At 37.9% G+C, this 27,775-nt stretch overlaps 1 protein-coding gene across 10 annotated transcripts in view; it reads right to left on the bottom strand.

Moving 5' to 3' along the window:
- The window catches only part of DNAH3 (dynein axonemal heavy chain 3), a 167,119-nt gene that overhangs the window by 40,529 nt on the left and 98,815 nt on the right, over positions 1–27,775 (bottom strand). For all 10 annotated transcript variants that reach the window (XR_006889553.1, XM_046668395.1, XM_046668396.1 and 7 more), the window contains 8 exons: positions 26,213–26,342; positions 23,591–23,836; positions 10,852–10,955; positions 8,257–8,551; positions 6,310–6,489; positions 1,027–1,150; positions 779–935; positions 419–562 (listed from right to left, as the gene is read on the bottom strand). Coding sequence is in view for 9 of the 10 variants with exons in the window: in XM_046668395.1 (XP_046524351.1) it covers positions 419–562; positions 779–935; positions 1,027–1,150; positions 6,310–6,489; positions 8,257–8,551; positions 10,852–10,955; positions 23,591–23,836; positions 26,213–26,342 (1,380 nt within the window). In the remaining variant the exon portion in view is untranslated. The remainder of the gene's footprint in view (positions 1–418; positions 563–778; positions 936–1,026; positions 1,151–6,309; positions 6,490–8,256; positions 8,552–10,851; positions 10,956–23,590; positions 23,837–26,212; positions 26,343–27,775) is intronic.

Here is a 27,775-nt window from a genome sequence, read left to right as displayed (position 1 = left end):
GCTTAAAACAACTTTCTCATATCAAAACAGAAAAGAGAAAGTGTTTACGAATGGGAAACCATGACAATCTTTCACTGGGCTGTGCCAGGGCCTCAATCAAACCATGAAAATTCATGGTTCATTTCTCAAGTCACAAATTAAATGACACTGAAAATGCATTCTAAGTTAATTATAAACAATAACATCATATCGTAAACTAGGCTGAATGGATCCAAACATATGTCACCAGGAAAGTAAAGCAAAATTGGGCCAAGTATAATATCACCACATTAAGTGATAGTGACCCAGTACCATTTCCTGAGATTCAGAGGGCAGAGCTGTGAGTCTCCACTAGGAAGGGAACCCGAAATCTGAGACTTTACACAATCAGCTATTTGGGACCATTTCTGAGGCCAAGTGATCACAGGGTCTGGCTTACCTTCTCTACAGTCTGCTTGAAGCAACTGGAGGTGGTTTCCTTCACCATGTTGAAAAAGACCTGTCTGTCCTCATGATCAATCAGACGGTCATAGAAGACTCGATAAACCTCATGGATCCAAAGCCGGATAAACTTTTCTACATCCTGAAAATACGGTGAATTATTTGAATGAATGGAAGGGAGTGCCTGAAGTAACAGTTCTCAAATAGTTTCTAAATCCTGGGGTTGATGCAAGGATTAAACGAGACAATGCTTATAAAATACTTAGCACAATGTTAGTTATTAGTATTATCATTGTATATTCCACATAGACAAGGATATTGCTGAGTAAACTTGCTAACAGAAATGATAGTGGCTCACCTGCAGGTGGGTGTGAGGGCAGAGCAGTACCCCTTGGATCACCCGTGAGAAGTCCCGCAGATTAAAGACGTAATGTGACTTGGAGGGAGTTGGCAAAAAATTCTCCACTGCAGCTTTATAAATTGCCATAGTAGCTTGTACCAGCATCCTTCCATACCTTTGGATGAAGGGGAAGACAGACCAGTCAAGGAGAGTCCAGAACTCAGGACCCTCAGGCCAATATCCGGGAAGACACAGGAACTTCTTACCTTAAGAACATTACATCAAACCCTTTCCCGAAATGCCAGTCAGCGATTGAACTGAAAATTTTGGTTAAAATGTCATCCTCAAAGGCGTTGATGGAAATGATATTCAGATGGCGAGTGAATCGTCCTGGAAAACATGCACACATATGAGTGTGCACACACACTCACACTTACCTCTTGGGCCTAGTTATCCTGGGATACAGCAGAGTCAGTTTTCCCTCTGCCTGTGTTCTAGACCTGTGCTATTCGATACGGCAGCCTCTAGCCACATGTGGCTACTTGAACTTTTAAATTAATTACTATTAAGTAACATTGAAAATTGATTTCCTCTGTCTTACTACTAACATTTCAAGTCCTCAAGAGCAATAGCGGCTAGTGGCTGTTGTATTGCACAGTACAGACACAGAACATTTCCGTGATTGCAGACGTTCTATTAACAGCACCAGTCTAGTGCTCAAGATTGTTTTTAAAAGATAAAGGCAATATGTGGTCATTGTAAAACAGTCAAACAATTCAGAAATACTTTCAGGAGCTGGTCTGGTGGCACAGTAGTTAAGTTCACACATTCTGCTTCGGCGGCCCAGAGTTCACCAGTTCCGATCCCGGGTGTGGACCTATGCACTGCTTGGCACGCCATGCTGTGGCAGGCATCCCACATATAAAACAGAGGAAGATGGGCATGGATGTTAGCTCAGGGCCAGTCTTCCTCGGCAAAAAGAGGAGGATTGGTGGCAGATGTTAGCTCAGGGCTCATCTTCCTCAAAAAAAAATAAATAAATAAAATAAAACATATTGAAAATATTATTAAAAAAGAAATACTTTCAAATGAAAGCCTTTCATTTACCTCCCAAACACCAAATCCATTCTTCCATCAAATTAACCACTATTAATTTGGTGTCCTTACATATCTATATCTATCAATCTACCTACCTATCTAAGGTTAGATATCTACATATTTCTATATTAGCTTTATTGAGATGTAATTCACATACTACACAATTCACCAATTTAAAATACACAATTCAATGTTTTTGTAGTATATTTGGAGTTGTGCAACCTTTACCACAATCAATTTTAGAACATTTTAATCACCCCAAAAAGAAATCTTGTACCCATTGACTGCCAATTTCCTTATAGCCCTCAGCAACTAACAATTTATTTTCAGTCTCTATAGATTTGCCTGCTTATCTTTTTTCTAAAAAAAAAAAGATTTTATTATATAAAGTAAAACACAGATACAGAAAATTTCACAAAAAAAGGTATGGTTTAGTGAATCACTGCTTAGTTAACACCCTTACAGCTACCATTCAGGTCAAGAAACACAACTTTGCCAGCCCTCCACAGAAGCCCCTCTACATATCACATCCCCATCATAGCCCTCTCTCTCCAGAAGTTACCACTATCCTGCTTCTATAGTAATTGCTGCCTTGCATTTCTTTTTTTTTTAAAGATTTAATTTTTTTCCTTTTTCTCCCCAAAGCTCCCTGGTACATAGTTGTATATTCTTCGTTGTGGGTCCTTCTAGTTGTGGCATGTGGGATGCTGCCTCAGCGGGGTTTGATGAGCAGTGCCATGTCCGTGCCCAGTATTCGAACCAATGAAACACTAGGCCACCTGCAGCAGAGCGCACGAACTTAACCACTCGGCCACGGGGCCAGCCCCTGCCTTGCATTTCTTTATGGTTTTTATTAACCAAGTGTTCATTCCTAGGCATTAGGGTTTAATCCTACCAATTAAAAGAACATATATATTTAAGTCTCTTTTAATCTATAGGTTCCCCTCCATCTTTTTATCTTTTATCTGTTGAATATCTGAGCTGTTTGATCTGTAGTTTCCACAGTCAGGATTTTGCTGATTACATACTCATGGGGCATTTGATTCTGTTCCTCTGTCCTCTGTGTTTTCTACTAATTTGCAGCTGGATCCAGAGACTTGATCAGATTCAGGTTTCATCTCTTTGGCCAGACTACATTTGATGGGACATTCTTTCATCAGAAGACACATGATGATGTCTCTCCTTTTGTGATGTTGGTAGCTACTGACGCTCAATGGCTAGATCCATTAATTCACTGAGGATTGTAAAGTGGTAACATTCTGATTCTTTCTTTTTTATTTATTAATGCAATATTTTTAAAGAGACACATGTGGGGGATACCCTGCCAACTAGTTTTGTTGTAAATGTTGTTTATAGGTTTTTGGTTTTGTTATCTAGTTGCTCTGTTTATGGGGATTTGGGAAGATCCAAAAATTATTCTGCTGCTGCTGCTGTTTTCCCAAAATTCTTTCCATAGTTTATATTTATATCTATATCTACATCCAGATCTCCACTATAGTTATATATTGACATACATGGGTTTTACTTTTTTAAAAAAATACCCGACTAATATCTTACACATCATTAATCTGGAACTACTGACAGTTATGTGAACTTAAGGAAGTCACTTACCTTTTTGATGATAAGGATAATAATAGTGCTTAATGTCTGTTAGTGCTTATTATGTTACCCAAACCCAGGTCAGTCTTCCACCAAACCATGCTCTCAACCACCATACTATATTGCCTTGAGCCTCAGTTTCCCCGTCTCAGCCCTAACAATTGGCAACTGCTCTGGTAATTATCAGCTAGGCTGTTGGTCCTCTGCTGAACACAATTTTATTAAACATCAACATCAGATGTGGTCACTCCCTGACTATGATGGGACAAAACAGAAACAAGATTGCTCTACAACCATGAAAATAACCAAAATTCCTTCCTATCTAACAGGAGTGACTCTTTCTATACCAAGTGACAGCTCTAGCCCCATTCATTCCTCCTGCCTCCTAGAAAAAAATTAAGATACCCACTCATCAAATTGTCCCCACTTCCTGAGAATACCCCATCCAGAACAGAGCCCCTGGTTCTTAAACCTGCCCTCAAATCACCAGCACAAGCCCATTTCATTCCCTTTCACCAGGCACTCCCACAGTTCTCCCTCGGTGCAGACACACTTGCTGCAGCAAATTAATAAGCCTAATTTCACTTGACTACAGATGTGTTCTGGCAGTCTTTGGAAAATGAGCTTTAGTATAGAATCTTTTCAAAAATCATATTGTGATGTAGCTTGAAAACGGTCAAATGTCAAGCAAATGTTAGTTATTACTATTTCTGTGATATGTGCTGGAAGCAGATATTACCTTTGGAATAGGTGTTTTTTTAATCTATGAGGAAGATTAGCCCTGAGCTAACATATGTGCCAATCTTCCTCTACTTTTCTGTGGGATACCTCCACAGCATGCCTGATGAGTGGCATAGGCCCACACCTGGGATCCGAACCCATGAACCCTGGGCCGCCAAAGCAGAGTGCGCAGAACTTTAACCACTCGGCCATGGGGCCAGCCCCTGGAATAGGTCTTTTTCCCCCCAGTTTTACTGAGATATAATTGACATATAACATATATAACTTTAAGATGTACAACGTGACTATTTGATATACATATGAAAAATGATTACCACAATAAAGTTAGTTAACACTTCCACCATCTCGCATAACTACCATTTTTTTTTGTTGCTAACTAGAGTCACCATGCTGTACATTACTTCCCCAGAATTTACTCATCTTATAACTGGAAGTTTGTATGCTTTGATTAACATTTTCTCATTTTCCCTACTTCCTCAGGCCCTGGTAACCACCATTCTATTCTTGTTTCTATGAGTTTGGGTTTTTTAGATTCCACATAAAAGTGAGATCATACAGGATTTCTTTTCTCTGTCTGACTTATTTCACTTAGCATAATACCCTTAAGATCAATCCATGTTGTCACAAATGGCAGGATTTCATTCTTTTTTATGGCTGAATAATATTGCATTGTGTGTGTGTATGTATACATATATATATATATATATATATATACACACATATATCTCACATTTTCTTTATCCATTCATCCGTTGGTGGACATTTAGGTTGTTTCCATGTCTTGCAATGAACATGGGTGTGTAGGTACCTCTTTGGTATAGTGACTTTGTTTCCTTCAGATATACACCCAGAAGTGGAATTGTTGGATCATATGGTAGTGCTATTTTTAATTTTTTGAGGAACTTCCATACTGTTTTCCACAAGGGCTGTATCAATTTACACTCTCACCAACAGTGCACAAGGGTTCTCTTTTTTCCACATCCTAACACTTGTTATCTCTTGATTTTCTGATAATAGCCATTCTACAGGTGTGAGGTGATATCTCATTGTGTGTTTTTTTTTTTTTGCATTTTCCTGATGATTAGTGATATTGAGTATCTTTTCATGTACCTATTGGCCATTTGTAGGTCATCTTTGAAAAAATGTCTATTCAAGTCCTCTGCCAATTTTTTAATTGAATTGTTTGCTATTCTGCTATTAAGTTGTGTGAGTTCCTTACATATTTTGTATACTAACCTGATACCAGATAGATGGTTTGCAAATATTTTTTCCCATTGAATTGCTAGGTCTTAGAGAAAAGTAATATACTAAGCTCCTCTCCCTCTCACTGGTGAGAGAGGTGTTGAATTAATAGATGCTAGGTGCCTGAGATCCTGCTATATTCAAACCCAAGGCAAAAGTACCCCTGGATTCTATACTTGAAGTGGAAGGTGATGGTTTGGGTACCCAAATAAGACCACCCTGTTAATTTTCCTTACTTTACAGATGAGAAAGCTAGATGCCAGAGGGGAGAGCAAGGCCACAGAATCTTAAGTCTGGAAATGGCATTTAGATTGTCAACAAAGGGTGTATCTCAGAATAAAAATACAGATACCTGTAGACCTGGATGGATCGAGTTGCACATGAAGTGAAATATACTCCTGAACTGTAAGATGATAGGGGAGAATTTGTTCGTTTGGTTATTATTATTTTAGTTAGGACACTTTGGGTTAAGTGTTCTGTCTCTGGCAATCTGAAGAATTGTAAGAAACACAACAGGTAACTCTATTATGTACCCCTAATTGAGAACCTCTGATCTAGCCTCCCTCCTGGAACACGTGCTGGCCGCACTGAACTGTCCTCTTCATAGGAGGCTTTCTGTTCCTCTAGGGCCTAGCCAAAGATTCCTCACATCCTCTTTTCATCTTCCTATCCTATTTTATACAAACTTCCAACATTAAACATTCAAATACCACCCCCTGGAGCTAATCCAAACCCCTCTGGCTGCAGCCTAAACACACTTTTTTCTGCCTTCCATCAGGACAAGGTGCCCTGAACCAACCTTCCACCCATAAGGGTGGTCCACCTCTGCTGGGGGGTAAAGAGGAATGAACTCTCTCTCCTTCACGTACCAGTAATGTCATTCCTTCCTCCCCCGGGGGGGCCCATGGCTGTCACAAGCAGCACATCCACAATGTCCAGCCTGGTTGTGTCCTTTTTGTCAAACCAGTAACCGTGGTCAATCCATTGCCTCAGGAGCTCGATGGGGGGCTGGGCCCCATATACTTCTTTGGCTGGCATATTGAGGTCATCTGGAGAAAGAAGCCAGGGCCACACACTGTAAGTCTATGGGCTCCTCTGCTCTCACAGGAGGCAATGATGACTATTCCCTCCATGAGAGAGCCCATGCCTAGTTGTCCCATCCCCACTCCAGGCAGAGCTCAGCCAGTGGACATTCTAACCATATGGGAAGAGGTTTTCCTGGGTTCTGGGCTCTCCTGCCTCACTGAGATCTCTGTCCATTATGACTTTAAGGATGCACAGATTGGCATTAACAAACAGGCATATAATTTTTTCCCATTTCCTCAATCAAAAAATATTGATTGTCTACTATGTGCTAGACATTTTGTTAATTGCTAGAGATATGATGGTGAGGAAGATAGTCATGCTCCCAGCCAACCAAGTATTTAATTCAACTAGCAGGTAATAGTTGAATTCTAATGGGAGCAAGGCTTTGGACTAGGGTTTTTGAGGAACAAAACCAAAATGGCAAGAATAGATTGTGGCTTCCTCAAGGGTAGGGATTGATTTTGTCCAACAGCACATTACCCAGTCCTGGCACATAGAAAGCACTCAATAAAATAGAGGCTCTTTTTTCTCCAATGAACACTGATTGAATGCCCAATTTGTGTCATGTAACATTTTAGGAGTCTTATACATATTGTCTCATTTAATCCAAATAATGACTTTATAAGGAAGATAGTATTACTTTTATGTTAGAGGTGAGGAACTCAGGGTCATGGAAGTTAAGTCACAACATACCCAGGGTTAAAAAGTGAGATTTGAACCTAGATCTGTTTTGCTGCAAAGCTTAAACTGTTTTTTGGATATGCCATAAAAATAGGAAGAAAGAACAGGTTGGAAGAAAGGAGAAAGGGAGGAAAAGAAAGGGAAAAGAAAAGAAAATAAGATCCCTGCCTTTAAGGAGCTGATGTTAGTTGGTAAGGACATAAATGTGTAAATGTTTACTATCAATACATGAATTTTAAAGACAGGACATGAGATAACCCAGAAGAGTAGGGCATTACTATTACTAAATTAGAACTCTATGAGTCAGCAGTAAGACAGTGGAAAACATATTTGGCACCGAGAAATCTGGTTTTGGCTGATGGCTCCAGAATTTTCTACATGTTTGACCCAGAACAGGGAATTTAACCTTCTGGAGCTTCCATTAACTGACTAGTAAAATGAGAATGATGGGTAACAACCTCACAGGGTTTGAGGATCAAATGAAATAAATGAGAAAGTGCTTTGTAAACAGGTAAAATCCTGGGAAAATTCAATGTGCTTATTTCACAAATATTTATTTAGCAAATATTAGATTTCTCCACTTACTGATAACATATTTATCTGACACAAAATGGAAGAAGGGTCTTATAACAAAGTGTGTGTTGCTTTTAGAAATACAAGAGGGCAAACACCACAATCCCCTTCTGGGTAACCTTGCTGATCCAAGGGCTCAGCTTCATCTCAGGGGAAACTGGGAGCCTCCCTCAGGAGAAAAGGCCTGGACCACGTCTTACTTATTGAAAATTTGGCATACAGTACATGGTCAACAAACACTTCACAATGAAAGAAGAAAAGGACAGGAAAGACAAAATAAAAGAAGGAAAAAAGAGAGGAAAAAAGGAACGGAGAAGGGAGGAAAGGAAGGAATACTAAATTATATTAATCAGAAATATTTTATCTCCCAGCGAGAGTGAAAGGACTGTACACTGGCCCTACAAGGGGAGGTTCTGGTTGGCTGCAGCTTGGAGTAGAAGAATCTGGTTGTGTCCAGATCCAGGCCAATGCCTTACCTACAAATACCACTGCTTTCTTCCCTACGGGAGGCCCAAAAAGGCCCTTCCGACGTCGATCCAGCTTGGACATGATGATATCTTGAGTCTGATTGGCTGACGTTCTGGCAGAGAAATTGATGCAGTTGGGCAGGTAGGTATTTTTGGGAAGGTGGAGAAGGAAGTTGTTGGTGATGACTGATTTGCCAGTGCCTGTGGGTCCCACAAACAGCACTGGAATCTCATGGTCCAGGTAGGTTTTCAAGAAGAAGGACTGCCGGGCTGTCTCCATTGTGGGGATGATGAGTTCTGAGACCTGTGCCACAAAACATGGGTGAGTCCTGGTCCTGGGCCCAGGAGGCTACGTCTTGGCATTTAGGAGACTTGGGTTCCATCCTTACTATCCATTCAGTTCCATCCCTTACTATCTTACGATCTTGAGTGAGTATTTAACCTCTCCAGAAGCCTCAGTTTCTTTATCTGTAAAGTGGGATAATAATGGCACCTAGTTCACTGAGCTGTTTTGAGGATAAATGAGATCATGCACATCAACACAGGCATTATTGCCCCTATTTTGTAGGTGAGGAAACTGAGGTCCAGAGCTCTTCTGCAACTTGCCCAAGTAACACAGCGAGTGAGTGGTAATGCAAGGATTTGAATCCCAGCCTGTCTGATTCCAAAGTCTATATTCTTAACCACTGAACTGTCATAAATACCAATTACAGTAAAGATGCAGCCCTCTGAGACTATTGCTCTGAACCAATCTGTCTGCCTCACCCCAGGCAAGGTCCACCTCCCATATGCCATCTATACTGCCTGTCACAGAAGGGTTGGGTGTGGCACTTGACCCCCATTCCCTGTGCTTCTTCCTCCTCTGCTTTTCCCAACACTTAGATTCTTGGTTCTAAGACCCACCACCTCCTCTTAGCCCTTTTTCTAATATGGAGATTGCAACATTCTTTCTGGTATTTAGACCCCAATGAACCGTAAGGACTTGGTGTTGGGCTACTGGAATCTCTATTACTTTGGGTAGAACACATTACCTTAGCTTGGATTATATGAGCCCAAACCCTGTCATCAGCCATTTGACCACATTTGGTTCCCCCATGGGGGCAGAGAAAGTGACAGGAAGCTGTATATCATATGCTGTAGTTTCCTTATATGTCTAGGCTGGAAGGGGCTAGTGAATATGGAATCAGTGTGTTGCACAACTTCAGGGAGTACAATTCACACAGTGTTTTTATAAGTGATGCCCCTAAAGCAAAATTAGACCATAATGCAAATGGCGCCAACAGGGACTGTGCAACATGGCGGCTCTGTATAAACTGGTAGGCAAAGACTTGGCTTCTTTTGGTAAGTAATTTGATCAAAGGAAAAGGAAGAGACAGGGCAAGGGAACTGAAGTGGAGAGGAAGAGAATTAATAGGTGCTGAGCTATGGATATTTTCCTATGAGCTACGATGTTTTGTATTATCCCCTGCAGTCTTCCCAGTAACCCTCTGATGCAGGAATATTATTAGCTCAGTTTTTTAGATGAAAAAACTGAGGCTAGAGGATTGCTGGCTAACTTGTCCAGAGCCACAGAGTCAATAAGTGATGCTGAACGTAGAAGCAGGTACAAGATGCTTATTTTGCTACCAAGACTGGGAATTTGAAGCAAGTTGGGTTTCATCAATTTTTAGTTTCAGGGACTAGAACAATTGTTTGACAAGAGAAAAATTTCCAGCAGAAGTGAAAATATTATCTGCATTGGATTTTTTTTTATTTGTATGAATTCAGCAAGATTTCAAACCCCTGGAGTTCAAGCGACTAAGCTTTCAAGGAGAATTTAAGTTTCAGACTCAGTGCTGGGGGCTTCTTTACAACACTCAGCCCCAGGGTGCGTCCTGAACGCAGAACACATTCACCTCTGCTTATCGCACCTTTGTCACAAGCAGCTGTGGTCCTCCTGCTGTCTGACTTGATTGCAATATTCCCACTTTCCCATCTGCCATCTACCACTCCACTCTGAACGATCTGCAATCACCCCCAGAAAGATAAAGTATGTCCACTACGTACTACTAACAGACGCATAAAAGTGCACATCTGGAAAAATTTTCCAACGGAAAATGGGCAGGAGTTGCAGGTGAATCATCTGCTAACCAGAAAACCTATTAATCAGAACCAGTTTTTCTGAGAATTCTGATCAAGGAAATCTTTCTCTGGGGATTTAAAAGAAAAGTTAAGGATCTTTTTTGGTTGTGATGTCTGAGAGGTGGACTCGTGACACTTGGCATTACTGATAATGATAATCAGAGTAGCAACCACCATTGTTCTAGCACGTAGTACATGCCATGTGTTCATGTATATTGTCTTCAATCCTTCCAAACATCATTTAAGTATTCTATTTTGTAGTTGAGTAAACTTAGGCAGAGAAAGTGAAGCCTGGGTAAGGACTCTGGGTCTCTCTGATTCTAAACTCCATGCTCTTGAAGGCTCAATCCAGCTCATGTTTGAACCTTTTTCTAAAGAAAGTTCTTAAAAATGCTAACACAAAACTGATGTTAATTGATCCACCTTGGAAATACTGGGGTCATTTTGGAAACCAAAGTTCCACGGCCAATACCTCTCTTTTACCTTTGCATTAGTTGGGATATTTTCTTCCTCTTTGTTGATATACTCTGTCCATGTGTACCAATGTCCACTACCTTGCTTGAGGAAATAAAAATCATAGATGCTTCCTGGACCCAAAGAAACAGAACAGGTCATTAGCACACCAGAGGTTTACATTTCACATTTGAGGTATTTAACTACTTCAGCCGCAGGCATCTGAAAACATATAACTACCAGCACCAGCATAGTTATGGTGAAACTCCATGTTGTCAGTAACTGCATAAACTGGAACATCACTGTTTAAAGAGAACTGACTTTATTATTTGTATAAAAATGATGGGTGCTAATTATACAAGTAATTAAATTATTTTAATAATGTAAACAGGAAGTATTGAAAGGAACGAAAAAATGATTTCATTTTTTTTCAAGAAGGGACTTATAGATGCTCAGTTCTCTCAGTTCTTGCATGTTTGAGAATGTCTGCTTGTTGCTTTTGCATTTGAACAGTGACTCGAATGAGAGTAACATTCTCACGACATATTTTCTTTCCCTCAGAATTCTGTAGACCATCACTCTGTTAAGCTTCCTTGTGTTCTAAGCTGCTGTTCAGAAGTCTCAGACCCATCACATACTTCCCCTTTTATTGACTTTTTCCCCTATCTAGATGCCTGATGGAATCTTTTTTTTATCCTGGAAGTCCAATAATTTAATCAGGTTATTTCTTTTGGTCAATGATTCTCTACCTGTTTTTTCTTGGAACATAACACACTCTTACACTTCGTAGAAACAGTTCTTCATTTTACGAAAAATGTATGCTTTTATATCTTTGTACGTATTGTCTATACTACTTAAGGAATTAGCATTTTTTGCCCTCTGTATCAATCACATTCTTTATAATTGCTTTAATGTATTTGCCTTTTTGTTCTATAGTAACTGTAATTATCTCAAACTTTTCCTCTAAACCATTTATTAAATGTCTAGCCTTGTATCCTTTTTCCTTGCTGGTTCTAATTTATCTGTTAGATTGTTAATGATATTGTCTGGTTCTCAGTTTGTTTCTTTGGTTTTTAAACCTCTCTTTTCCTCTAATTCTGTGGTTTTATCACCTCATTCAAAAACTTTTAAAGGACAGCTTTATTAAGATATAATCCATATACCATATAATTCACCCATTTCAAGTGTACAGTTCAATGGTTTACTAAAAATATATGTACATGTGAATATATTAATATTCAAAGAGTTGTTTAGTCATTACCATAATCAATTTTAGGACATTTCATCACACCCAAAAGAAACTGCATACCTCTTAGCTGTCACCCCCTAAATCCCCCTTCTGTCACCCAACGCCCAGGACTAGGCAACCACTAATCTAATTTCTGTCTCTATAGATTGACCTATTCTGTACATTTCATATAAATGAAACCATATAATATGTATTCTTTTGTGACTGGCTTCTTTCACTTATCAAAATGTTTTTAAGGTTCACCCATCTTGTAGCATGTATTATTACTTCATTTCTTTATATTGTTGAATAATATTCCCTTGTATGGATATACTATATAATATTTATTCATTCATCTGTTGATGGACATTTTGTCACCTCACCCTCTTTCCTCTGTGTATCACTCTTAGAAGGACAGTGAGGTGGGGGGTTCTGGGCTGGGAGATGCAGCATGCCAGATCTTTTGTTTCTCTTCTTGTCCACCACTTTTCAATGTTGATAGAATTAGGTTGTAACATTTTCTTTAGGCATTGCTGGGGAATTTCTACTCTTAAAATTTTGTTGTTGTTCATTTTATCAGGTATTAAAGGAGGGAGCTTCTGTTATCCTATGTCACTCTGCAGCTTTACCTAGAAGTCAATCTAGTACAACACTTTTAGAAAGCACTCTGGCACTATGCTTACAGAGCTCCAGAAACAGTCTCTAGCCTTAGTCAGAAATCCCACTTCTGGGAATTTATCATAAGGAAATAATTCGTAATGAAAATAACCTCTATACATGAGTACACAGCACCATCTGTGTTTGAAAAAATTTAGAAATAATTTACATGTTCCACATGAGGAGAGCAGTCAAAATTATGTCTTATAAGATGAATGGAATATTTTGCAGTTATTAAAATAATAGTTGCAAAAACTAAGTGTTAAATAGAAAATGCCTTTAAGAAACAATGACAGATGAAAACAGAAGAAGAAAAAAGGAACATATGCCATTTCTGCTTCTACATAAAGAGATGAAAGCAGATGGACAAGACAGAGAAAAGATTTTTTGAAAATTAAACTACTTGTGATAGAGTGATATGAGCAGAGAGACAATTTTTGGTCATTTTTGTTTAATAGAATTGAATAGTTTTTGCAATAAAAAAGGAGACACTAGGGGGCTGACCCCATGGCCTGGGGGTTAAGTTTGGTGTGCTCCACTTCTGCAGCCCAGGTTCATGGTTTTGGATATGGGGGGCATGGACCTACACCACTCATCAGCCATGCTGTGTTCGTGACCCACATATAAAATAGAGGAAGACTGGCACAGATGTTAGCTCAGGGCTAATCCTCCTCAAGCAAAAAAAGAGAAGGATTAGCAACAGATAGCTCAGGGCTAATCTTCCTCAGCAAAACAAAACAAAAAAAAAGAAGACACTAGAAGCATGACTCAGAAAAGCATATATCCCCCTTCCCTTGCTGATGTTATTAGCCAGAGCCAATTTGTGGCTTGATACACAGGAACATTTAGGCCAAAGAAAAAAGGTTCAACCTAGTAAAAGTGGATTTACCAGCTATGTTACCTTGGACAAGATTACCATTTGCTCTGTAAAATGGTCTGATTTTATGTCGGGCTTAGAGAATCCCTGTGGAGGGTGAATGAGATACATGCATCAAACAATTAGCATAGCTTTGGGAACACAGAAAGGTACTTGATAACATTTAGCTCTGGGTCTCTTTGGTTCTCATCAGAGTAATGATTTCCTTCACTCTGCCCCGTGTTTTTACTCAAACTCTGGTCCAGGTGCAAAGGCTAAAAGGGAGAATAGTAGAAATGCAGGAAGGCAAATGACTTCTATTACCTCTGACCCCTCCCCACCCAGCTCTGTTTTCCTCCCTTCACTTGGGAGAATAAGGTACACTTTTCAACACAGAAGTCAGTGAGTTTTCAAAGGACACACAATGAATGGGTGAATAAAGGGAAATTTAAAATTTTCTGGACAAATAAATCCCTGGTTGACAAACAAGGATCCATGTCACAAGATGTGAAACAAGCTTGAGAGAATCCTCCCAAGGCTGGTTGCTTTCCTTAATGTATGCTCATCAGCATAGTTCCCTCAGCATTTACTGCAGAGGTCCATTTACCCCACGGCTCCTAGATCAGGAAAAGCCCAGAAAACAATGGCCCGTGAGGTCAATAAGGCCTCCCTGGAGCTCTCACCATGAAAGCTAACACAAGGTTGGAATTTTAACTCTGAGCCCTTGTAGAAAGGCTAGAAAGGCATTTTAAGCTCTTTAAGATGGTAATAAGAAAGTATACTCAAAGCCAGACACAAGGGGCCACAAATTACATGATTCCATGTATACAAAATGTCCAGAAAGGGCAAATCTATAGAAAGCAGGTGAGTGGTTGCCTGGGGCTGAGGATGGGAACAGGAATTAACTGAAAATGGGCATGAAAGATCTTACTAAGGTGATGAATGTTTTAAATTTGTTCTAATGTTCCAACGTTCTCCAATTAGATTATGGTTGATTTTATGACAGATGCACAACTAGGTAAATTTACTAAAAAACCACTGATTTGTTCACTTAAGTAGGTGAATTTCATAGTATGTAAATTAGACCTCAATAAAGTTGTTGTATAAAAAAAGAAACCATACTTAGCACTTAAAACATATCTTTGGATTCAAATGGGTTCTGGCTAGGAGCTTTGCAATTTCCTACTAAAATACTTATGAAGGCACAAGAAAAAGAAATGGAATGATGTCACTGAAAATGAAGACTGAAAGAATCTGGGAAGAATCTCCTCTAATTAGATAGTAGATGAGCCAGACTGAGAAATCTTACTTCAAGAGACTGCATGAGAAAAGGCAATGAGGCCATCGAGTATATTCCTGACAGCCCCTTCAGATGCAGAGATGCAAGTTATATACCAAATAAAAAATTAGACAGCTGTTCCTTTGCCCTACCAGGTAACTACTCTGGGAGAACAGTCTCATTTTCTTCTTGTCCTTGTCTTGCCAGGCCATCTTTCTATAGCTGAGAGGGACAGCAGGGCCTCAGACCACAAAGAGTAAGAAGAAGGAGACGGTTGTGGCACCTTAAATTCAGTGAGGTATGGTCCTCCAAAGTAAAGATCCACAGTCGCTCCTCTGTTGAGGAACTTCCCTTTTTCAGAACGTTAACAGATGAAACAAATAGAAAAGGCTGCCTCCAATGGCTAGCATTAGTTGATCACATGTGGTCATTGGATCTTGACCATCTCACCGCTCTTTACTCTAGACCACAGTTTACAACATTTAGGTTTATTTTTAAGGTGCTCTATGAATATTATTTACCCTGATCATGTCCAAAAGCAGTGAAAATTTTGAAAACTAGCAGGAAGAGAGCCGTATGATTACCATGGAGAAAAAGTAAAGCTTAACTTTCCATGGACGTGTTCACATCTATCACTTGTAAGGTGTCATTTTAGTCTTAAGAACACCCTTTTCAGAACCAAACCTGTTTTTAAGTAGAGTAGTTGCTGCAAAGGAAGGTATATGAAAAAGCCAGTTTGCAGTGCATGTGGAAATCATAGTTTTTCTTGTACTGCATCAGTTGAGTAGGAAGTGGAGGGAAGAGATCAGGCCATCAACAGTAGACAGGAGATGTTATAAGGCAAAGCCACCTAGAAACTGAGTGGGAGCTGTGCACATCACTATCCCTCCAGCTGCAGAAGGAAGGAAAGACGTCATCACAAAGTGGGCCAAGAACTGGGTCAAGGGCAAGTCATGCACCATCTTTGCTGATACAGAGCATAAATAGATTGATCCTGAAGGATGGGGAAAGCAGAAAACAACATACGGGACCTGTGAAAAAACACTGCAACATAAAGGAATATAATATGGAGATTGTACCTGAAGAGTATAACTCTAAATCTTTAACGTAGGACTCGAAACCAAATTTCAGGAAACTGTTTGGTATCCTAAATAGGGTGCAAAAAATCAATTTTATGGACTAGGAACAGAAACTCATAAGGAGAAAATAGGCTAAGATAAAAAGGCAAGATGAGATTAAAAAAGGGAGATAGATGAGCTAAGAGAAATGATGATAATGAAAATGTCAGCAATAAAAATTGCAAATATTTACTTAACACTTTCTATATACCATGCTTTATTCTAAGCGTTTTTACATGTACTAACTCATCTAATTCTTTTTTTTTTTTTTTTGCAAATCTCTGTATTAACTCATTTAATTCTTACAAGAGCAGCATGAACATGTACTATTATTATTGCTCCCACTTTATAACTGAGGAAACTGAGAGGGATTAAGAAACTTGCTCAAGGTCACCCAGCTAGTAAGTATTGGAGCTAGACTCAAGCCCCGACAATTTGATTCCACAGCTGGTGCTTTTAATTATCACACTAAGAAAGGACAGCAAGGAAACAAAAGATATAACAGCAGAACTAAAATCATTCAAGACAGTAAAAGTATAATTGAACTTGTGGGTGATTCATATTAAAATGAAAAGTCTGCCAGTTATAAAATGTCATGAGGATGTCATGTACAGCATAGGGAATATAATCAATAATATTGTAATAACCTCATATAGTGACATGGTCACTAGACTTACTGTGGTGACCATTTTGTAACATATATAAATATCTAATCACTATGATATACATCTGAAACTAATAGGATATTGTATGTCAATTATAACTCAATAAAAAACAATTAAAAAATGAAAAGTCTATCTCAAAAGAGCAAAAACACAAAAATAAGAGGAGATGATAGATATGAAACTCAGAGAATAAAAAAACTTTCCCTTGCTGACTGAAAAGACTCATCATGGGAAAATAAACAAAACAAAGAGATCTATGCCTAGACACAGTCTGCTAAAAAGCCCAAAACGCACGCAAGAATATTTTAAAAGGAACATGAACAGATCAATCAGAACATATGAAAAACAAGCAACTGCTATATATAAAAAATTCAATCTCACTTCTAATTAAAAAGAGAAGAAACTTAAATTAGATATACTATTTCCACACTTTAAATGTAAACAGAACACCAAAATACATGAAGCAAAACTGACAGAACTGCAAGGAGAAACGGAAAAATCTAATACTATAGCTGGGGACTTCAACACCCCTCTATCAGTAATTGAGAGCTAGGAGGCAGAAAATGAGTGAGGATGTAGTTAAACTGAATAGCACCATCATCAATCAAATGGATCTAATCAACATTTATAGATTTGTTCATCCAACAATAGCAGAAGACATTCTTCTCAAGCTCACACGGAACATTCACCAAGATAAACCACATTCTGGGCCATAAAACACACCTCAAAATTTTTAAAAGAATAGAAATCATACAATGTCTGCTCTTAGACTACAATGCAATTAAACTAGAAGTCAATAACAAAAAGATAGTTGGAATATCCCCAAATACTTGGAGATTAAATAACATTCTTCTAAATAACACATGGGTCAAAGAAGACTCAAGAGAAATTTAAATATTTTGAACTAAGTGAAAATGAAAATACAACTTTTCAAAATCTGTGGGATGCAGTGAAAAAAGTGCTTACAGGGATATTTATAGCATTGAATGAATATATTAGAAAAGAAGAAAGCTCTAAAATCAATAATCTAAGATTTCACCTTAGGAAACTAGAAAAAGAAGAGCAAATTAAGCAGAAGGAAAGTAAAAATAAATATTACAGCAGAAATCATGAAACTGAAAACAGATAATTAATAGATAAAATCAACAAAATCAAAAACTGTTTCTTTGAAAAGATTAATAAAATCGATAAACCTCTAGCCAGCCTACCAAGAAAAAAGAGAGATGACAGAAATTACTGACATCAGAAAGAAAAAAGGGGCAATCACTACTGATTCCATGGATATTAACAGATAATAAAGGAATATTAGAACAACTCTGTGACCACAAATTTGATAACTTAGATGAACTAGGGAAATTCCTTGAAAGACACAAACAGAAAGCACCAGGCCCAGATGTGTTCACTGGTGAATCCTGGTGAATTCTACCAAACATTTAAGGAAGAAATGATACCAATTCTCTACAATCACTTTCAGAAAATGAGCAGCTGAGAGAACACTATATAACTTATTCTATGATGTCAGCATTACCCTAATACCACAACCAGACAAAGACATTACAAGATAGGAAAATTATAGACCAACATCTCTCATCAACATAGATGCAAAAATCCTCAACAAAATATTAGCAAATCAAACCCAACAATATATAAAAATAATTACACAACACAACCAAGTGGGATTTATTCCAGACATGTAAGGCTAGTTCAACATCCAAAAATCAGTTAATGTAATCTATACATCGACAGGCTGAAGAAGAAAAATCACACAATCATATCAACAGATTCAAAAAAAGCATTTGACAAAATCCAATACCCACTCATAATAAAAACTCTGAGTGAACTGTAAATAGAGGGGAACTTCCTCAATTTGATAAAGACTATCAGCAAAACATCTACAGCTAACATATTAGGGTCAGGAACTAGATACTTTCCCCCTAAGATCAGGAGCAAGATAAAGATGTCCCCTCCTATCATTCCTATTCAACAGCATACAGGAAGTCCTAGCTAATGCAATAAGAAAAGAAAAGGAAATAAAAGATTAGGAAGGAATAAATAAAACTGTCTTTGTTTGCAGATGACATGATTGTCCATGCAGGAAATCCCAAAAGAATCAATAAATAACTCCTGGAACTTGTAAGTGATTACAGCAAGGTTGTAGAATACAAGGTTAATATACAAAAGACAATTGCTTTCTTATATATCAGAAATGAAAAACTAGAATTGAAACTAAAAATACAACACCATTTACATTAGCACCAAAAATTTAAATACTTAGGCATAAATCCAATAAAAAATGTACCAGAGCTATGAGGAAAATTGCAAAATGCTAATGAAAGAAATCAAAGGAGATCTAAATCAATGGAGATATAATCCATGTTCATGCATAGAAAGAATCAAAATTGTTAAGATGTCTGTTTTTCTCAACTTGATCTATATATTCAACACAATCCCAACTGAAATCCCAGCAAGTTATTTTGTAGATATCTACAAACTGATTCTAAAGTTTATACAGAAAGGTAAAAGATCCAGAACAGCCAATACAATATTGAAGGAGAATAAAGTCAGACGACTGACACTACCCAAGTTCAAGACATAGTATGAAGATACAGTAATCAAGACAGTACAGTACTGGCAAAGCATGAACAAATAGATCAATGGAACAGATCAGAGAGCCCATACAAATAAACCCACACAAATATATTCATCTTTGACAAAAGAACAAAGACAATTCAATGGAGAATAGTCTTTTCAATAATAGGTCCTGGGACAAGTATGTATCTATGGGCAAAAAAAAAGAATCTAGACACAGGTCTCACACCTTTCACAAAAATTAATTCAAAATGGATGGTACATCTAAATGTAAAACACAAAACTATAAAATTTCTAGAAGATAACAGAGAAAAAAATTGAGGTGACTTTGGGTTTGGTGATGACTTTTTAGATCCATGAAAGAAAAAATTGATGTTAGACTTAATTAAAATTAAAAACTTCTGCTCTGAGAAGACACTGTTAGCAAATGAAAAGACAAGCCACAGTCTGGGAGGAAATATCTGCAAAACATATATCTGATAAAGGACTTGTATCCAAAATATACAAAGAATTCTTAAAACTCAACAATAAGAAAACAACACAATTCAAAAATGAGTAAAAGATCTGAACAGACACCTCACCAAAGAAGATATACAGATGTCTAATAAGAATATGAAAAGATGTTCAACATATGTCACTAGGCAATTGCAAATTAAAACAAGATACTACTACACACCTATTAGAATGACTAAAATTCAAAACACTGACCACACCAAATGCTGACAAAGATGTAGAGCAACAGGATCTCTCATTCATTGCTGGTGGGAATGCAAAATGGTGGAGCTACTTTGGAAGACAATTTGGCAGTTTCCTCCAAAGCTAAACACAGGCTCACAATATGATCCAGTAATTGCACTCCTAGGTATTTACCAAACGAATCAAAAACTTATGTCCACACAAAAACTTTTACCTGAATGTTTAAAGCAGCTCTATTCATAATTTCTAAAAATTGGAATAAGCCAAAATGTCCTTTAATAGGTGAATGGATAAATGTCCACACAATGGAATATTATTCAATGATAAAAAGAAATGTGTTATCAAGGCACAAGAAGACATAAAAGAAACTTAAGTGCACATTACTAAGTGAAAGAAGCCAATCTGAAAAAAGTTATATACTTTATGATTCCAAGTATGTCAATCCTAGAAAAGGCAAAACTACAGAGATGGTAAAACAATCAGTGGTTTCCAGAAGTTAAGGGGGAGGGAAGGAAGATTAGGTAGAGCTAGGGGATTTTTAGGGCAATATGAAACTAACTATTCTGTATGATACTGTAATAGCAAATACATGACACTATGTATCTGTCAAAACCCATACAACTGTACAACACAAAGAGTGAACCTTAATGTAAACTATGGACTTTGGTTAATAATAGTCTATCAATATTAGTTCATCAAGCGTAATAAACGTACCACAGAAATGCAAGATGTTAATAAGAGGGAAAACTGTGATGGGGGTGCTTTGGAGAAGAAGCTCTGTGCTTTCTGCTCAATTTTTCTGTAAACCTAAAACTGCTCTAAAACAATCTATTAAAAAAGTTTTTTTTAAAGAGAAGTTAAAATAACATACCATTTTCACATTTCAAATTGCTTAAGATTTCAAAAAATGGTAATACCTAGTGTTGGTGAGGGCACAAGGTAAACTTAGCAATCAAAAGCTTTAAAATTTCTCTGACCCTTGACTCAGCAATTCTATTTCTAGGAAATTATCCTAAGGAAATAATCACGGCTTAGCAAATACGTAGCCACCAGAACACTGTTCATCATAATGTTGTTTATGATAGCAAAAACTAGAAAATGAGTAAAAAATAAGTACAAAATGATCCCATGTTTGTAAAAATAAATCTATAGGCACATATATGCATATATACATAGGGAAACGTCTAAAAGGATGATCATCAAAGTGTTAATAGTGGTTCGTGGTTGTCTTTAAAAATTATATCTTTTTAATTATATGATCTAATTCATATTTTTTCTTAAAAAATTAAGAATGAACTTCATACACGATGGCTATTATTTAAAAAAACCCGAGGATGTGGAGAAATTGGAGTGCTTGTTCATCTCTGGTGAGAAAGTACAATGGAAAACACTATGGAAGTTCCTCAAAAAATTAAAGATAGAATTACCATTTGATCCAGAACTTCTACTTTTGGGTATATACCTAAAAGAATTGAAATCAGAGACTCAAACAAATCCTTATACACCCATGTTCATAGCAGCATTACTCACAATACCGAGAAACGGAAGCAACCAAGTGTCCATCCATAGATGAATGGATAACAGAATGTACTATACACATACAAGAAAATATTATTCAGCTTTAGAAAGGAAGGAAATCCTGACATGCATGAAAGAACTTTGAAGACATTATGCTAAATGAAATAAACCAGCCAAAAAAGACAAATACTTATACAATTCTTCTTATATGAGGTACCTAGAGTAGTCAAATTTATATAGACTGAAAGTAGAATGGTTGTTGCTGGGTGCTAGGGGAAGGGGAAAATAGGGAGTTATTGTTTAAGGAGTACTGAGTTTCAGTTTGGGAAGATGAAAAAAGTTCTGGAGATGATGATGGTGATGGTTGCACAACAGTGTGAATGTACTTAATACCACTGAACTATACACTTAAAAATGGTTAAAACGGTAAATTTTATGTAATGCATATTTCATCACAATAAAAAAAAGTCTTCCAAACCAAGAAAAAAAAAAAAAGGAAAGAAAAGAGGGGCCAGCCTCGTGGCTGAGTGGTTGAGTTCGCACACTCCACTTGGCAGCCCAGGGTTTCACCAGTTTGGATCCTGGGTGTGGACATGGCACCGTTCGTCAAGCCATGCTGAGGCGGCATCCCACATGCCACAACTAGAAGGATCCACAACTAAAAAAAAATATACAACTACGTACCAGGGGGCTTCGTGGAGAAAAAGGAAAAATAAAATCTTTAAAACAAAAGAAAGAAAAGAAAAAAAATTAATGTACTACTATCTAATCAATGGATTGGTCCAGGGCCTCTATGCAGTTCATCTGACAGATGACTATGTATAACATAAAGTGTGCCAGGTGTGCTGGGGAAAGTGTGTGTGTGTAGGGGGCACACCTACTTATTCATTCATTTTTTAAAAATCATTATGAAAAGTTTTAAACATAAACACTGAAAACATCATACAGTGAATATTTGTATATGGTCTCCTAGATTTTACATTAGTCTTTACTTATTTTATCACATACCTGTTCATTCCTCTATCCATCCATTAAGTCATCTCATTTTTTGGGACACATTTCAAAGTAAATTGCATGTATCTATATACTTCCCCATAAAGACTTCAGTATGTATACCATTAACTGTTCAATATTTGTTTATGTTTTTTCTTTTGACAAAATTTACATACAATGAAATGTACAAATATTAAGTGTACATTCACTGAGTTTTGTTAAATGCACAAATCCATATGACCCAGATCTTTCCCAATATATATATAACATTACCATCATTCCAGGAAGTTACCTCATGGCCCTTCATACACTTTTTTATAATCACAAAGAGTAACGCTATTCGGAAAGTATTTGCAGTACGATCCCCTTTCTGTTATAGAAATATAGAAAAAACTGGCAGAAAAAACATAAAAAGTGATTATTTCTGGATAGTGAGATTATCATTGATCTTTGTTTTCTTTTCCCTTCTCTGTATTTTCTAAATTTTATATAATATCACTTCCTTGCATGACGGTCCTGTCCAATACATCCATAAAACATTTGGTCTGTGTCAAAAGGTCCTTGATATTTGGTCCTATCCAAAATGTCCATAAGACATTTGATCCTTGCTATCTGGTCATACTTGGTCCTGTCCATAACGTCCATGGAGACATTGGGTCCATGCCAAAAGGTAGTTGATATTTGGTCCTGTCCAAAATGATTTGGCATGGACCAACTATGCTCATGGATGTTTTGAACAGAACTAAATGTCAAGGATGTTATGACACGGACCAAACGGCTTAGGGACATTTTGGACAGGACCAAATATTAAGGACCTTTTGGTGTAGACCCAATGTATTATGGATGTTTTAGACAGGACCAAATATCTGCTAATCATTATTATTGGGATGGTAAGAAAAAAAAAAACAGTAAAACCTACTTAAAAGAACAGAAACATCTTTCAATCTTTTAGTAATTGACATCACAAATATCTAAGAATATTTACAGATCACTAAAGTGATCATTTCGAAGATAATGGATGAGCATATTTGGTGCATGCCCACCCACGCAAGCTATAAAATCTTCCCTGGTTTTTGTAAAGGCCTTTACTTGGTCCACACATTTTGGTTGGGTTTGGAACCTGTAATCAAAACCATTATAGTAAGACAAAACAAACAGGTACCAAATTACCTCTTTCTGGAAAGATGTTGTTTTTGGTGAGTTTGACGCTTTTGGGCCTTGGGTGGTTATCATCCATACCCATGATCAGGTTGCGGAAAAACAGATCAAATTTCTTTCTGCTGTCTGCATTGATAGTGCCGGCCACAGTCCACACCAAGGCAAAGAGGAACAGACCTTGCAGCCAGAGGAAGATCTGTTGGCTTGTCAGGCCTTCAAATAATTCACTTTCCTCCTTGTCTACTTCCCTGATTTCATCTAAAAGCAAGAAAAGGGAACCTCAGGGCAAGTTGCTGAGTGCAAGAGATATAAACAATGTGAACAAGGTGGTTTTGTTGTGAGAGGCCTGGGGAGGATGGTTGTGTGGCCATCACCTGCCAGATCCTTTATCCACATATATTTTTTTTTCAGATTTGTGTGTGTGTGTGTGTGGTAAGATATGCCTAACATAAAATTTACCATCTTAACCATTTTTAAGTGTATGGTTCAGTGGTATTAACCATCTGTTGTGCCACCGTCACCAATATCCATATCCAGAACTTTTTCATCTTGCAAACTAAAACTCTGTAGTCATTAAATAATAATTCCCCATCACCCTTTCCTCCATCACTTGACAACTACCATTCTACTTTCTGTCTTTATAAATTTGACTACTCTAGGTATGTCTTCGAAGTGAAATCATATATGTAGTCTTTTTCGTGACTGGCTTACTTCTCTCAGCATAACGTCCTCAAGGTTCATTCATGCTGTAGCATGTGTCAGAATTACCTTCCTTTTTAACGCTGAATTATATTCCACTGTATGTACATACTACAATTTGTTTATCCATTCATTCATTGATGGACTCTTGGGTTGTTTCCACCTTTTGGCTATTGTGAATAATGCTGCTATGAATGTGGGTGTACAAATCTCTGTTTAAGCCCCCACTTTCAATTCTTTTGTGTATATACCCAGAAGTGGAAGTGCTGGGTCATATCATAATTCTATGTTTAATTTTGAGGAATTGACAAACTATTTTCCCATAGCCACTGTACCATTTTACATTCCCACAAATAGTGCACAAGGGTTTCAATTTCTCTGCATCCTCATCAACAGCTGTTATTTTTGGTTATTGTTGTTGTTGTTTGGATAGTATCCATCCTAATAGGTGTGAAGTGGTATCTCATAGTGGTTCTGATTTTCATTTTCCTAGTGATGAGTGATGTTGAGCATCTTTTCATGTGCTTATTGGCCACTTGTATATCTTCTTTGCAGAAATGTCTATTCAAGTCCTTTACCTATTATTTAATCAGTGCTCAAGGAATCATAGCTATAGATTCTGGAAGGCGAGAGTTTAGGTAATTCAGTGGTGGGGACAATGAGTCCATTTCTTATGCTGGTACCCTCTTTCCTGGAGGAGACACTACTTAAGGACAATAAGCAGAGCTTGGGAAAATAGGCAAAATTTACAAGCAATAAGGCAAATATATGACATTGCATGCCACTGGTGTGCTTCTGAAAAAATTGCCTGTAATTTTAATTTCAGAAAGTCAAATAATATTTAGCCAAAGAAAGTCTCCACTCAACTGTTCACCATGTTACATTTTTGTTGTTGTTGTTGCTGTTTTGTTTGTTTTTGTTTTTTTTTTTTGGAGGAAGATTAGCCCTCAGCTAACTACTGCCAGTCCTCCTCTTTTTGCTGAGGAAGCCTGGCTCTGAGCTAACATCCGTGCCCATCTTCCTCTAGTTTATACGTGGGACACCTACCACAGCATGGCTGCCAAGCAGTGCCATGTCCGCACCCGGGATCCGAACCAGTGAACCCCGGGCCGCCGAGAAGCGGAACATGCGAACTTAACCGCTGCACCACCGGGCCGGCCCCACCACCATGTTACATTTTTGATCTACACCTATAATGCTTTTGGAAGAAATGGACTGAGAAAATATTTTCATGTAGCAGAAGTAGTAAGAAGATCCATCTTGAATTTCAGTTATAGGTGACCTTGAAAAAGAAACAGCATCCAATAAAAGTTCTCCAAATGGACATATCTTTTGCCACTTCCAGTAGAATTCAGTGAAATTAGATTTGTGTGAAAATTACAGGGAATTTCTCCAGAACACTTAAACCAATGGTTCTATGATTTACACACTTCCCATGTCCTAGAGAAGTTCCCTAGTTTGGGAGACTAATGTGATCATTTCTCTTATGCTGCGTGTATATATATGTTTTGTGAATTCAGATCTTTGTAATATAAGTTTTCCATGGGAAAAATTCCTATCTTATTTTTTTCATAATCTTTTTTCTGAGGTACATTCACATGTATCATCTCAATTCATCTCCCTCTAGGATATCCCTCTTAGGTAAAGAGGGATAGGAATTATTATTCCCATTGTGTGGATGAGGAACCTAAGAGTGAGGAAGTATGGGGTAATTTGCATGAGAACACCCAGGAAATCAAAGATCAAAGCTAAAGCCAAAACACACGGACTCTTTCTACCAAACTCTACTATCTACACTCCAAAAGCATGCTTGTTCTAGACCGAAATGCTAGTCTCATTGTAACTCATGGGAGGAACACTAAATCATGGGAGGAAAAACAGGAGTGGGAGCACACTCCATCCCCATCTGGCTTAAGAATAGTAGGTAGCACTTACCAAGCAGAGAGGAGTACAGTCTCATCATCATGAAGGCAAGATGGATGGGAGATGTTTGGACCACAAATTTACACTGAAGGCGAATAAATTCCAGGCAGGGTTGGACAAGCCACATAAACATGTCATTGACCTGAGAGTAGAAAGAGAGATATGGAGTCGTTATCAAAAAGTGAGTTGAAGACCAAGAGTTTGGTCCACCTCAGGGAGGCTGGAGATGCTGGTAAGGTTGCTGATTAGGGTCTAAGAATATTTGGGAAAGACCACAGGCATCAAGGCCCCTGCCCCCAGCTTCCTACTTAATGAATTGTACGGCCCATAGGCCACCCCCATCCCTCTGATTCCACTGCCCAGAGCTGGATACTCAGACTCGGAGCTACTGTGGTTCAGCTACAAGACACATGAAATAGTTTTAGGACCCAGACACATTATCTGACTTTGTTTCTATAAAAAATGTTAAGAATTCTAAATAATCGATTTGCAAATGACTGGCATTAGTAAGGTGGAATTCGTGTATAAATTGGCCACAGGAAGTACAGAGCTGAGCTCCTTATTTGTGGGTATAATGACTCTTGTCTCTCGTCTCTGCTCCCCACCCCATTTACTCTTTTAAAAATATTACTTGATTCACTTTATCCTTTTATTTTAGTTTTTTCATTTTTGTTATGCTTTGTGACTCTCATTATAAATTATCCTAAGTTTTTTCGGAAGTAGGCAGGTCACCACTAAATAAATACATTCACAGGTGTGTATATATGTGTGGATATGTATGTATGTATGAATGTATAGATGCATTTACATGTATATGTGAATATACATGTGTACATGGATTTGTGGTATATTCATTTAGTCAACAAATATTTATTAAGCATCTACTAACTGCAGTGTAGCAGGTACTAAGGTTAAATGATGGCCAAGACAAAGAAGGTCCCTGCCCTGATGGAGCTTACAGTCTGAGGGGCAGGGGAGACAAACAATAAAAAACTAAGCAAGCAAGGAAATGAATAAAACACTTACAAATCATGGAAAGTACTAGGATGAAATAAAGATGTTACAATGGAGAATAACAGGAAGAGTTTAAATAGGGTGGTCAGAGAAGCCTTCTTGGAGGAGAACTTTTTGCTAAGGCCTAGAAGACGAGGGTGAGTCACCCATGAGATGAACTGAGGCAAGATTTCCAGGAAGAGGAATAAAAAGTGCAAAAGCCTTGAGGTTGTGAAACCTGGGGTTTTCTAGGAATGGAAACAAGACATGAGGGCTGGAGGGTAATGAACTAAGGCTGAGGAACAGGGTAGGGGATGAGGTTGTAGGTGGGGGCCGGGCCAGACCACAGTCTCAGAGGCCTGATAAGGAGTTAGACTTCATACTAAGGACATTGAGTAGTCGTGAAGGCTTCCTGTGCATGTGTGTAGACTGGTTTCTGACTGTGCATGTGGACATGTGTCTGTATAAACGTACATGTTTATATATGTTGTACATGTATGTAAATGTGACAGGAATGGGGCTATCCTACATACATCCTACATAGTTCCCCAAAGTGTTTTCACATTGGGAAGAGAACCCAAC

Source organism: Equus quagga, chromosome 7, assembly GCF_021613505.1.
Source record: "Equus quagga isolate Etosha38 chromosome 7, UCLA_HA_Equagga_1.0, whole genome shotgun sequence".
Lineage (NCBI taxonomy): Eukaryota > Metazoa > Chordata > Mammalia > Perissodactyla > Equidae > Equus > Equus quagga.
This window is presented reverse-complemented; position numbering and strand designations above follow the sequence as displayed.